Source organism: Echiichthys vipera (genome assembly GCF_963691815.1).
Source record: "Echiichthys vipera genome assembly, chromosome: 7".
Taxonomy (NCBI): domain Eukaryota; kingdom Metazoa; phylum Chordata; class Actinopteri; order Perciformes; family Trachinidae; genus Echiichthys; species Echiichthys vipera.
Genome location: NC_139832.1, coordinates 3,102,792 through 3,114,726, shown reverse-complemented (window position 1 = coordinate 3,114,726; position 11,935 = coordinate 3,102,792). Strand labels below are relative to the sequence as shown.

Sequence of the window (11,935 nt, the reverse complement as noted above, 5' to 3'; positions counted from 1 at the left end):
ACGTCGGGGTCACCAATTTATGGTAGAACAATGTATTATAAAAATAGAAAGGTCTACAAGAAGGAGTCAGCAGAGAGGTCTCACAGCAATCAAGGAGAATTTATTGAATCAAGGTTTGATATGCTCATCAGAGTTCCCAGATTCACAACACCAAAATTACAATACATTGTGTCTCTTAACAGACCTTCCTGTCTTATACCAAGGTCTGCACGATGACAACACACCCCATCAGGTCTTTCCAATACACACTCAGTACATTTACAATCAGTGGCGTCTACTTGGTGTCCAGACGTCATCACGCCAAAATACACAATGTGCTCATCAGGCCTATGTTCCCAGTACACGGTGACCTCGGCCTGTTATTCACTTTCTCAATCATATTTTCTTCCATAGTAACTCAAGGGAAACTTGCGATTTTCAATTAACTCTGTATCAGAGCTCCCATCTCAGCCGCCGGCAATAATCCACCGGATGACTTTTATTTGGCGTCGAGGGCGAGGCTGGGGAAGAGCGCTAAGCAGCTTCTAGCTGTTTATATCTGTTTGTATGGAGACTGCCGATTTTTCAAATTTTCATATAAAAAAGAATACCATATGTGTACTGTTTTTTGACCTGTCACCATTGTTTTCCAATGAACAAGCACCATTGTTGCGTTGCTGTGATTGGTTGTAAAGTCACGTTTTGTTGCTGTGATTGGTTGTAAGTCACGTAACATTGCTGTGATTGGTTGTAGGTCATGTTTTGTTGCTGGTAGTTTAAACTGCAGCAATGTCTCATTCTATAAGATCACCATATGCTTATAGTGTGGCATTAACAACATTAAACATCAACACATTTTTGGGATTCATGGTTTCCCTGGACATGAAGGAGATGAAAACCTGTCATCTGTAAAGAAACTAAAGCTGCAGACAAATGTAATAGAGTACAAAGTAAAACATTTACCTCTGAGATGTTTAAAGTTACATGAAATAGGAGAAAAAGTAGAAGTACCTCGAATGAATACTATCATGTAGTCATTGAGTAAACATTTAAAAAAGACAATCCAGTGGAAACTTTCTTTGTTTTTATTTCTGTTGAGTATTTGTTGAGTTGTTGGAGCGATACAAACTGTCTGCAGAGACGAGGACATTAAAAAAGAAATTAAATATCACAAAAAGTACTTGAGACAAAACCTTAGTACTTCTCTGGTGTTTTAAACCACAGCAGCTGAATGTTTAAGCATCCGATTCCCTTGAGTTTTCAACACTTATATACAATTATTTATCATGATTTTATCTTTATTCTTCCCCTGAAAACATACCAGACAGACATCTATTGATGTTTCCTAAAATCCTTAAAACTAAAACCCTTAAACATCTTATTTTGAAAACCCTTTTATGAACATAAAGTGTGCATGACTTAACCCCAGTAATGTGTCGGTATAAAATGCTTCTTAAAGGCAGGTAATGCAGTTTTTTAGATACTAACTACCTAAATGAGTCACTCTGCAACAATATACATTTATTATATTAAATTAGAGTGAATCTTTTCTTTTCTTCTTTAATTAAATCCAGTATTTGTTCTACTCAGTGTGATCAACAGGAGAGATGATCAGAGGGGCAGAGTTTTTACCACGATAGTTAAGACTGGGACTTAAATATGGGATGAGTTTCTCAGTGAAGCAGCAGCCAGTAAAGGAGTAGATCAGAGCTGCAGCATCAACGTCATAAAAGGAGACCAGACCCTCCTCATAATCCACAAACACCCCCACCTTCTCGGGACCAGACTTCAGAGACAGAAGGACGGCAGGGTCAGCACAAGCTTTGTACTCATTTTTATTCCTGAAACATATCCTCCAAAAACCTTTCTGAGGGCTCAGTGTGATATCTCCCTTCCTGTTGATCGACTCTCTGACCACTCCTAAATCCCACTCAGTCTTCCCTTTAACCTTAATCTCATAATAAAATCTTCCTGAAGAGAAACTCTGCTTTGCTAAAACAATAGCACAAGTATCAAATCTCTCTGGATTGTCCGGAAGATTCTTCTTTACATCACCACATTTAACTTGTTTCCCATCATCAGACAGGATGAGGTGAGGATGTGCTGTATCAGGATCAAGTGTCACGTCCACTGCAGACTGCTGGACCCTCTTCAGCTCGACCTCAACGAGCAGCTTCTTCATCTGTTCACTGAGCGTCTCCTCCAGCTGATTCACAGCTCTCACAACAGTCCCCTCATATGAAGGTGGACAGACCCTGACTTGTGTCCAGTCCTTGGTGGGTGGAGCAGGGTTCAGAGACGTGAAGCCTTGGAGGAGGTGGAGGTGGTCTTCAGACAGTGAGAGCTGCTCCACCTCAGTGCTTCTCTTCTTCAGCTCAGAGATTTCCTGTTCCAGCTCTTTAATGAAGCCTTCAGCCTGTTTCTCTTTCTTTCTATGCTTCTCCTTGATCGTGTCCATGAGCTCGGCCTGGCTTCTCTCAACAGACTCCTTCAGAGCGGTGAAGACCTGAACACCATCTGCCATCTCTCTGTCTGCATCTTTCTTACTGTGCTGCACCGACTGTTTGATCTCCTGAGTCTTCAGTTGTCTCTCCTGGATCATCTGCTGAGTTTCAGCGTCTGTCTTCCCCAGCTCTGCCTTCTTTTCTTCACATCCTTCTTTCAGAGGAACAACATCGTGTGTCTTGTGGTCTAAAACAGTGCAGAGCATGCAGACACACATCTGGTCGGTCTTACAGAACAGCTCCAGCAGTTTATCATGCTTCGTACACATCCTGCCTTCCAGGTTCTCCACAGGGTCGATCAGCTGATGTTTTTTGAGGCCTGACCTCGTCAGATGAGGCTCCAGGTGAGTCTCACAATAAGATTCCAGACACACCAGGCAGGACTTCAGGGCCTTCAGTTTGGTTCCAGTGCAGACGTCACAGGGAACTTCTCCTGGTTTGGACACTTGTTGCTCGGAGCTGCTGCTGCTGGCTTCCTGTTGAGCTGACTGTCTGAACTGAGCAGCCATCTCAGAGATGAAAGTGTTGACCTGCAGTTTGGGTCTTCGATCAAACACCGCTTTACAGCTGGGACACTGATACGGGACTTGAATGTTCCAGTGTTCGGTGATGCAGGTTTTGCAGAAGTTGTGTCCACATGGTGTGCTGACTGGATCAGTGAACACATCCAGACAGATGGAGCACAGAAACTGATCTTCAGACAGCAGAAAGCCGGCAGCAGACATATCTACACTCTGAGGACAAAAAGTTATTTAGTTGTACAATAAAATCAATATATGATTAATAGAATATTATAGTATATAAATGGAGGTGACTGCCTTTTTTTTCCTCTGTGGTTTTACATCATTTCTGAAGGCTTACTCTGTCTGATCTCTGCAAGCTGCCAGTTACATATTACTGCTGCAGCATTTGGTTATTAGCTGCTGGTTGTTATTCAAGTAAATTAAAATAAAAACACAAAGAGTAGTCAATCAGGGAAATTGAATGTGCAGAAGAAAAGTAAAAGATACTGCTCTAGACTGCAGGAAATGTTATAAAATATAATATCTCTCCACAAACTCCAAGGCCACCGATGGACCTCCAGTGAAACATTTGCTCTGAGTGGAAATTGAGTTCATACAGAACACAGGCTTGTAAGTTAGCTTGAGCTAATGCTAGCTGCTGTAGCTAATGCTAGCTGCTTAAGCAAGCAAGAGTTCAGTCACTGAGGTTTGGTTTTCAACTGTTTTTTACTTCTGGATGAACGTACATGTTGTCGATCTAAAATGACACATTTCTATGATATTTATATGTTAAATCAGATATGAAACAGTCTGATTCTGGTTTGAACTGAACTTTGACTGAATATTTAGTGAGTGCATTTAATCTGTGTAGTTCAGTGAACTCACCAGTGTTTGGCAGAGATTCTGCTGTTGTTGAGAAAAAGCTGCTGGGTTCAGTTGAATGTTTCTTTAGAGAGAAACACAGAGACTTGTCTCGACGGCGGCTCTGCTGTTGCTCACAGTAACTTTAACTTTCCTGTTAGTCACGTTGACGCCCTTAAGTTTCAGTGTTGCTCCACCTCTCAGTGGCCCGTCGCCAAGAGGGAGAGCAGGTCCTGCAAGGTGATTAAATGTTGTCTTAAGATGTTTGCTTTCTATTAATAACTTAAATCATTTCCCATGCTTCACTTCACTTGCTTTTAATACATCTGCATGTTGGCGATAGCTGCCATTGTCATTTGCTTTTGTTGTTACTTTAATGTATGAACTGGCAGAGGGACAACAAATTAGAAATGAGCCTTATGGCACATTTGTAGAGTTTAGTTAAAGTATGAGAAGTAAAAACATTGACTGGAGGAAAATGTTCCCAATCAGTCTTTAGCTGTTATATCTGATGGTTCTGGATGAATATTCCTGCTGCATTAATGTGTATGTTGCATTTTCCTGCTGTAGATGTTTAAGTTGGCCACCGATGGACCTCCAGTGAAACATTTGCTCTGAGTTGAAATTGATTTCATACTGAGCACAGGCTTGTAAGTTAGCTTGAGCTAATGCTACCTGCTTTAGCTAATGCTAGCTGCTTAAGCAAGCAAGAGTTCAGTCACTGAGGTTTGGCTTTCACTTGTTTTTATATTTCTGGATGAACGTACATGTTGTGTCGATCTAAAACGACACATTTCTATGATATTTATATGTTAAATCAGATATGAAACAGTCCGATTCTGGTTTGAACTGAACTTTGACTGAATATTTAGTGAGTGCATTTAATCTGTGTAGTTCAGTGAACTCACCAGTGTTTGGCAGAGATTCTGCTGTTGTTGAGAAAAAGCTGCTGGGTTCAGTTGAATGTTTCTTTAGAGAGAAACACGGAGACTTGTCTCGACGGCGGCTCTGCTGTTGCTCACAGTAACTTTAATTTTCCTGTTAGTCACGTTGACGCTCTCATGTTTCAGTGTTGCCCCACCTCTCAGTGGCCCGTCGCCAAGAGGGAGAGCAGGAGGAAGTGTTCAGATCCTTTACTGAAGTCAAAGCACTAATACCACTCTGAAAATTTTCCACTCTATGTAAAAATCCTGAAATATCATCAGAAAAATACACATGAAATATTGTAAAATGTGCATTAATGTGTTTGTTGCATTTTCCTGCTGTAGATGTTTAAGTTGTTGCTCATTTTAACTGCTTTATATCCTGTTTAGGTAGTTTAATCTGCAGCAATGTCTCATATTCTATAAGGTCACCATATGCTTATAGTGTGGCATTAACAACATTCAACATCAACACATTTTTGGGATTCATGGTTTCCCTGGACATGAAGGAGATGAAAACCTGTCATCTGTAAAGAAACTAAAGCTGCAGACAAATGTAATAGAGTACAAAGTAAAACATTTACCTCTGAGATGTATAAAGTTACATGAAATAGGAGAAAAAGTAGAAGTACCTTGAATGAATACTATCATGTAGTCATTGAGTAAACATTTAAAAAAGACAATCCAGTGGAAACTTTCTTTGTTTTTATTTCTGTTGAGTATTTGTTGATTTGTTGGAGCGATACAAACTGTCTGCAGAGACGAGGACATTAAAGAAGAAATTAAATATCACAAAAAGTACTTGAGACAAAACTTTAGTACTTCTCTGGTGTTTAAAAACACAGCAGCTGAATGTTTAAGCATCTGATTCCCTTGATTTTTCAACACTTATATACAATTATTTATCATGATTTTATCTTTATTCTTCCCCTGAAAACATACCAGACAGACATCTATTGATGTTTCCTGAAATCCTTAAAACTAAAACCCTTAAACATCTTATTTTGAAAACCCTTTTATGAACATAAAGTGTGCATGACGTAACCCCAGTAATGTGTCGGTATAAAATGCTTCTTGAAGGCAGGTAATGCAGTCTGGTGCATAAACTCTGGTGATTTTTTAGATACTAACTACCTAAATTAGTCACTCTGCAATAATATACATTTATTATATTAAATTAGAGTGAATCTTTTCTTTTCTTCTTTAATGAAATCCAGTGTTCATTCTACTCAGTGTGATCAACAGGAGAGATGATCAGAGGGGCAGAGTTTTTACCACCATAGTTAAGACCGGGACTAAAGTATTGGATGAGTTTCTCAGTGAAGCAGCAGCCAGTAAAGGAGTAGATCAGAGCTGCAGCATCAACGTCATAAAAGGAGACCAGACCCTCCTCATAATCCACAAACACCCCCACCTTCTCAGGACCAGACTTCAGAGACAGAAGGACGGCAGGGTCAGCACAGGCTTTGTACTCATATTCATTCCTCAAACATATCGTCCAATAGCCTTTCTGAGGGCTCAGTGTGATTAGTCCCTTCCTGTTGATCGACTCTCTGACCACTCCTAAACCCCACTCAGTCTTCCCTTTAACCTTAATCTCGTAATAAAATCTTCCTGAAGAGAAACTCTGCTTTGCTAAAACATTAACACAAGTATCAAATCTCTCTGGATTGTCTGGAAGATTCTTCTTTACATCACCATGTTTAACTTGTTTCCCATCATCAGACAGGATGAGGTGAGGATGTGCCGTATCAGGATCAAGTGTCACGTCCACTGCAGACTGCTGGACCCTCTTCAGCTCGACCTCAAACAGCTTCTTCATCTGTTCACTGAGTGTCTCCTCCAGCTGATTCACAGCTCTCACTACAGTCCCTTCATATGAAGTTGGACAGACCCTGACTTGTGTCCAGTCCTTGGTGGGTGGAGCAGCGTTCAGAGATGTGAAGCTTTGGAGGAGGTGGAGGGGGTCTTCAGACTGAGAGAGCTGCTCCACCTCAGTGCTTCTCTTCTTCAGCTCAGAGATTTCCTGTTCCAGCTCTTTAATGAAGCCTTCAGCCTGTTTCTCTGTCTTTCTCTGCTTCTCCTTGATCGTGTCCATGAGCTCTGCCTGGCTTCTCTCAACAGACTCCTTCAGAGCGGTGAAGACCTGAACACCATCTGCCATCTCTCTGTCTGCATCTTTCTTACTGAGCTGCACCGACTGTTTGATCTCCTGAATCTTCAGTTGTCTCTCCTGGATCATCTGCTGAGTTTCAGCGTCTGTCTTCCCCAGCTCTGCCTTCTTTTCTTCACATCCTTCTTTCAGAGGAACAACATCGTGTGTCTTGTGGTCTAAAACAGTGCAGAGCATGCAGACACACATCTGGTCGGTCTTACAGAACAGCTCCAGCAGTTTATCGTGCGTCGTACACATCCTGCCTTCCAGGTTCTCCACAGGGTCGATCAGCTGATGTTTTTTGAGGCCTGACCTCGTCAGATGAGGTTCCAGGTGAGTCTCACAATAAGACTCCAGACACACCAGGCAGGACTTCAGGGCCTTCAGTTTGGTTCCAGTGCAGTCGTCACAGGGAACGTCTCCTGGTTTGGACACTTGTTGCTCGGAGCTGCTGCTGCTGGCTTCCTGTTGAGCTGACTGTCTGAACTGAGCAGCCATCTCAGAGATGAAAGTGTTGACCCACAGCTCAGGTCTGGTGATGAAAACCTTTTTACAGTTGGGACACTGACACTGGACTTTAATGTTCCAGTGTTCGGTGATGCAGGTTTTGCAGAAGTTGTGTCCACATGGTGTGGTGACTGGATCAGTGAACACATCCAGACAGATGGAGCACAGAAACTGATCTTCAGTCAGCAGAAAGCTGGCAGCAGACATATCTACACTCTGAGGACAAAAAGTTATTTAGTTGTACAATAAAATCAATATATGATTAATAGATATTATAGTATATAAATGGAGGTGACTGCCTTTTTTTTCCTCTGTGGTTTTACATAATTTCTGAAGGCTTCCTCTGTCTGATCTCTGCATGCTGCCAGTTACATATTACTGCTGCAGCATTTAGTTATTAGCTGCTGGTTGTTATTCAAGTAAATTAAAATAAAAACACAAAGAGTAGTCAATCAGAGACATTTTATGTGCAGAAGAAAAGTAAAAGATACTGCTCTAGACTTCAGGAAATGTTATAAAATATACTATCTCTCCACAACCTCCAAGGCCACCGATGGACCTCCAGTGAAACATTTGCTCTGAGTTGATTTGAGTTCATGCAGAACACAGGCTTGTAAGTTAGCTTGAGCTAATGCTAGCTGCTTTAGCTAATGCTAGGTGCTTTAGCAAGCAAGAGTTCAGTCACTGAGGTTTGGTTTTCACCTGTTTTTTATTTCTGGATGAACGTACATGTTGTGTCGATCTAAAATGACACATTTCTATGATATTTATATGTTAAATCAGATACGAAACAGTCCGATTCTGGTTTGAACTGAACTTTTACTGAATATTTAGTGAGTGCATTTAATCTGTGTAGTTCAGTGAACTCACCAGTGTTTGGCAGAGATTCTGCTGTTGTTGAGAAAAAGCTGCTGGGTTCAGTTGAATGTTTCTTTAGAGAAAAACACAGAGACTTGTCTCGACGGCGGCTCTGCTGTTGCTCACAGTAACTTTCACTTTCCTGTTAGTCACGTTGACGCTCTCATGTTTCAGTGTAGCTCCACCTCAGTGGCCCGTCGCCAAGAGGGAGAGAAGGAGGAAGTGTTCACATCCTTTACTGAAGTCAAAGCACTAATACCACTCTGAAAATACTCATACTAAGTAAAAATCTTGAAATATCATCTGAAAAATATACATGAAATATTGTAAAATGTGCATTAATGTGTTTGTTGCATTTTCCTGCTGTAGATGTTTAAGTTGTTGCTCATTTTAACGGCTCTATATCCTGTTTGGGTAGTTTAAACTGCAGCAATGTCTCATATTCTCTAAGATCACCATATGCTTATAGTGTGGCATTAACAACATTCAACATCAACACATTTTTGGGATTCATGGTTTCCCTGCACATGAAGGAGATGAAAACCTGTCATCTGTAAAGAAACTAAAGCTGCAGACAAATGTAATGGAGTACAAAGTAAAACATTTACCTCTGAGATGTATAAAGTTACATGAAATAGGAGAAAAAGTAGAAGTACCTCGAATGAATACTATCATGTAGTCATTGAGTAAACATTTAAAAAAGACAATCCAGTGGAAACTTTCTTTGTTTTTATTTCTGTTGAGTATTTGTTGAGTTGTTGGAGCGATACAAACTGTCTGCAGAGACGAGGACATTAAAGAAGAAATTAAATATCACAAAAAGTACTTGAGACAAAACTTTAGTACTTCTCTGGTGTCTTAAACCACAGCAGCTGAATGTTTAAGCATCCGATTCCCTTGAGTTTTCAACACTTATATACAATTATTTATCATGATTTTAATCTTTATTCTTGCTCTGAAAACATACCAGACAGACATCTATTGATGTTTCCTGAAATCCTTAAAACTAAAACCCTTAAACATCTTATTTTGAAAACCCTTTTATGAACATAAAGTGTGCATGATGTAACCCCAGTAATGTGTCGGTATAAAATGCTTCTTGAAGACAGGTAATACAGTCTGGTGCATGAAATTTGGTGATTTTTTAAAGTTACTTACTACCTTAATTAGTTACTCTGCAATAATATACATTTATTATATTAAATTAGAGTGAATCTTTTCTTTTCTTCTTTAATGAAATCCAGTGTTTGTTCTACTCAGTGTGATCAACAGGAGAGATGATCAGAGGGGCAGAGTTTTTACCACCATTGTTAAGACCGGGACTTAAATATGGGATGAGTTTCTCAGTGAAGCAGCAGCCAGTAAAGGAGTAGATCAGAGCTGCAGCATCAACGTCATAAAAGGAGACCAGACCCTCCTCATAATCCACAAACACCCCCACCTTCTTAGGACCAGACTTCAGAGACAGAAGGACGGCAGGGTCAGCACAAGCGTTGTACTCATTTTCATTCATCAAACATATCGTCCAAAAGCCTTTCTGAGGGCTCGCTGTGATTTGTCCCTTCCTGTTGATCGACTCTCTGACCACTCCTAAACCCCACTCAGTCTTCCCTTTCACCTTAATCTCGTAATAAAATCTTCCTGAAGAGAAACTCTGCTTTGCTAAAACATTAACACAATAATCAAATCTCTCTGGATTGTCTGGGAGATTCTTCTTTACATCACTATCTTTAACTTGTTTCCCATCATCAGACAGGATGAGGTTGGGATGTGCTGTATCAGGATCAAGTGTCACGTCGACTGCAGACTGCTGGACCCTCTTCAGCTCGACCTCAAACAGCTTCTTCATCTGTTCACTGAGCGTCTCCTCCAGCTGATTCACAGCTCTCACTACAGTCCCCTCATATGAAGGTGGACCGACCCTGACTTGTGTCCAGTCCTTGGTGGGTGGAGCAGCGTTCAGAGATGTGAAGCTTTGGAGGAGGTGGAGGTGGTCTTCAGACTGAGAGAGCTGCTCCACCTCAGTGCTTCTCTTCTTCAGCTCAGAGATTTCCTGTTCCAGCTCTTTAATGAAGCCTTCAGCCTGTTTCTCTGTCTTTCTCTGCTTCTCCTTGATCGTGTCCATGAGCTCGGCCTGGCTTCTCTCAACAGCCACCTTCAGAGCGGTGAAGACCTGAACACCATCCGCCATCTCTCTGTCTGCACCTTTCTTACTGAGATGCACCGACTGTTTGATCTCCTGAATCTTCTGTCGTCTCTCCTGGATCATCTGCTGAGTTTCAGCGTCTGTCTTCCCCAGCTCTGCCTTCTTTTCTTCACATCCTTCTTTCAGAGGAACAAAATCATGTGTCTTGTGGTCTAAAACAGTGCAGAGCATGCAGACACATATCTTGTCGGTCTTACAGAACAGCTCCAGCAGTTTATCGTGCTTCGTACACATCCTGCCTTCCAGGTTCTCCACAGGGTCGATCAGCTGATGTTTTTTTAGGCCTGACCTCATCAGATGAGGCTCCAGGTGAGTCTCACAATAAGACTCCAGACACACCAGGCAGGACTTCAGGGCCTTCAGTTTGGTTCCAGTGCAGACGTCACAGGGAACGTCTCCTGGTTTGGACACTTGTTGCTCTGAGCTGCTGCTGCTGGCTTCCTGTTGAGCTGACTGTCTGAACTGAGCAGCCATCTCAGAGATGAAAGTGTTGACCTGCAGTTTGGGTCTTCCATCAAACACCGCTTTACAGTTGGGACACTGATACGGGACTTGAATGTTCCAGTGTTCGGTGATGCAGGTTTTGCAGAAGTTGTGTCCACATGGTGTGGTGACTGGATCAGTGAACACATCCAGACAGATGGAGCACAGAAACTGATCTTCAGTCAGCAGACAGCTGGCAGCAGACATATCTACACTCTGAGGACAAAAAGTGAATAAACAAACATTAATTGCATATATTTGGATCAGCTCTTTAATAAAATCAAACTATGCTCAGTGGAATATACAGAGAGTCATCTTGTATTCTGTTAATTCATTTGCTTCAAGTGAAGAAGAAATCAGATGTGTAGTTCAGTTGTGGTTCCATGTGTATGGGGACTCGGTAAGACAGTCTTGTCATTGACACTGGTCTTCCCAGACACTGCTGTTTAGCATGCGCAAAGAGGCGGTCCGTTACCCTGTGGGCCCGTGTTGCCATGATGAACAATTCCAGCTTTCTAACAAGGCAAAGGATGGTCTCTGTGTTCTCCATCCACTAGTGGGGGAAAGATGGGATAAAGCTCAATCATCAGGGTGAAAACTTGGTTGGGATGCGGCACTACTCCTTTATTGTCCAGCCTGAACCTGCAAAGCCCCTTTTAGACTGATAGAGTTTACATCTCCTCCGCTCTCTGTGCAAATGTCAGAATCAGATGCATTCAATGTGCACAAGAAGACACGCAGTCATCATTGCTTCATGTTCAGAGGAAATATATTTAACAAACTTTTCTCCACTGATGGACCTCAATGAAACATTCGCCCCGAGTGGAGCTTCCTGTCCAAGCAGTGCTCATGTCTTGAGGAGGTTTTTCAAACACAGTTAAACATTAGCTGCAATAAAAGCAGACAGCAGTATCAGTGAGGCTGAGAAAGAAGGGTTCAAAAGTTCAAGGCTACTT

At 41.6% G+C, this 11,935-nt stretch overlaps 3 protein-coding genes across 3 annotated transcripts; all 3 read right to left on the bottom strand.

Annotated features, from left to right (window-relative positions):
* Positions 1-978: 978 nt before the first annotated feature.
* LOC310949310 (E3 ubiquitin-protein ligase TRIM21-like) lies at positions 979-4,860 on the bottom strand. The gene is made up of 3 exons (XM_083916713.1): positions 4,756-4,860; positions 3,872-4,080; positions 979-3,217 (listed from the first exon to the last, which is right to left on the bottom strand). The coding sequence occupies exon 3, from the start codon at positions 3,206-3,208 to the stop codon at positions 1,562-1,564; it is 1,647 nt and encodes a 548-aa protein (XP_083772839.1). The 5' UTR covers positions 3,209-3,217; positions 3,872-4,080; positions 4,756-4,860; the 3' UTR covers positions 979-1,561.
* An 840-nt stretch (positions 4,861-5,700) lies between these two features.
* LOC310949312 (E3 ubiquitin-protein ligase TRIM21-like) lies at positions 5,701-7,639 on the bottom strand (the record flags this gene model as incomplete). Its single annotated transcript, XM_083916715.1, has 1 exon — positions 5,701-7,639. One exon carries the CDS (start codon positions 7,637-7,639, stop codon positions 5,996-5,998), a length of 1,644 nt encoding a protein of 547 aa, XP_083772841.1. The 3' UTR covers positions 5,701-5,995.
* A 1,903-nt stretch (positions 7,640-9,542) lies between these two features.
* LOC310949311 (E3 ubiquitin-protein ligase TRIM21-like) lies at positions 9,543-11,186 on the bottom strand (the record flags this gene model as incomplete). The annotated part of the gene is made up of 1 exon (XM_083916714.1): positions 9,543-11,186. The coding sequence occupies one exon, from the start codon at positions 11,184-11,186 to the stop codon at positions 9,543-9,545; it is 1,644 nt and encodes a 547-aa protein (XP_083772840.1).
* Positions 11,187-11,935: the final 749 nt, after the last annotated feature.

Bases quoted from the DNA above. Each gene is read 5' to 3' on its own strand.
- LOC310949310 (XM_083916713.1), bottom strand. From the start codon at position 3,208: ATGTCTGCTGCCGGCTTTCTGCTGTCTGAAGATCAGTTTCTGTGCTCC.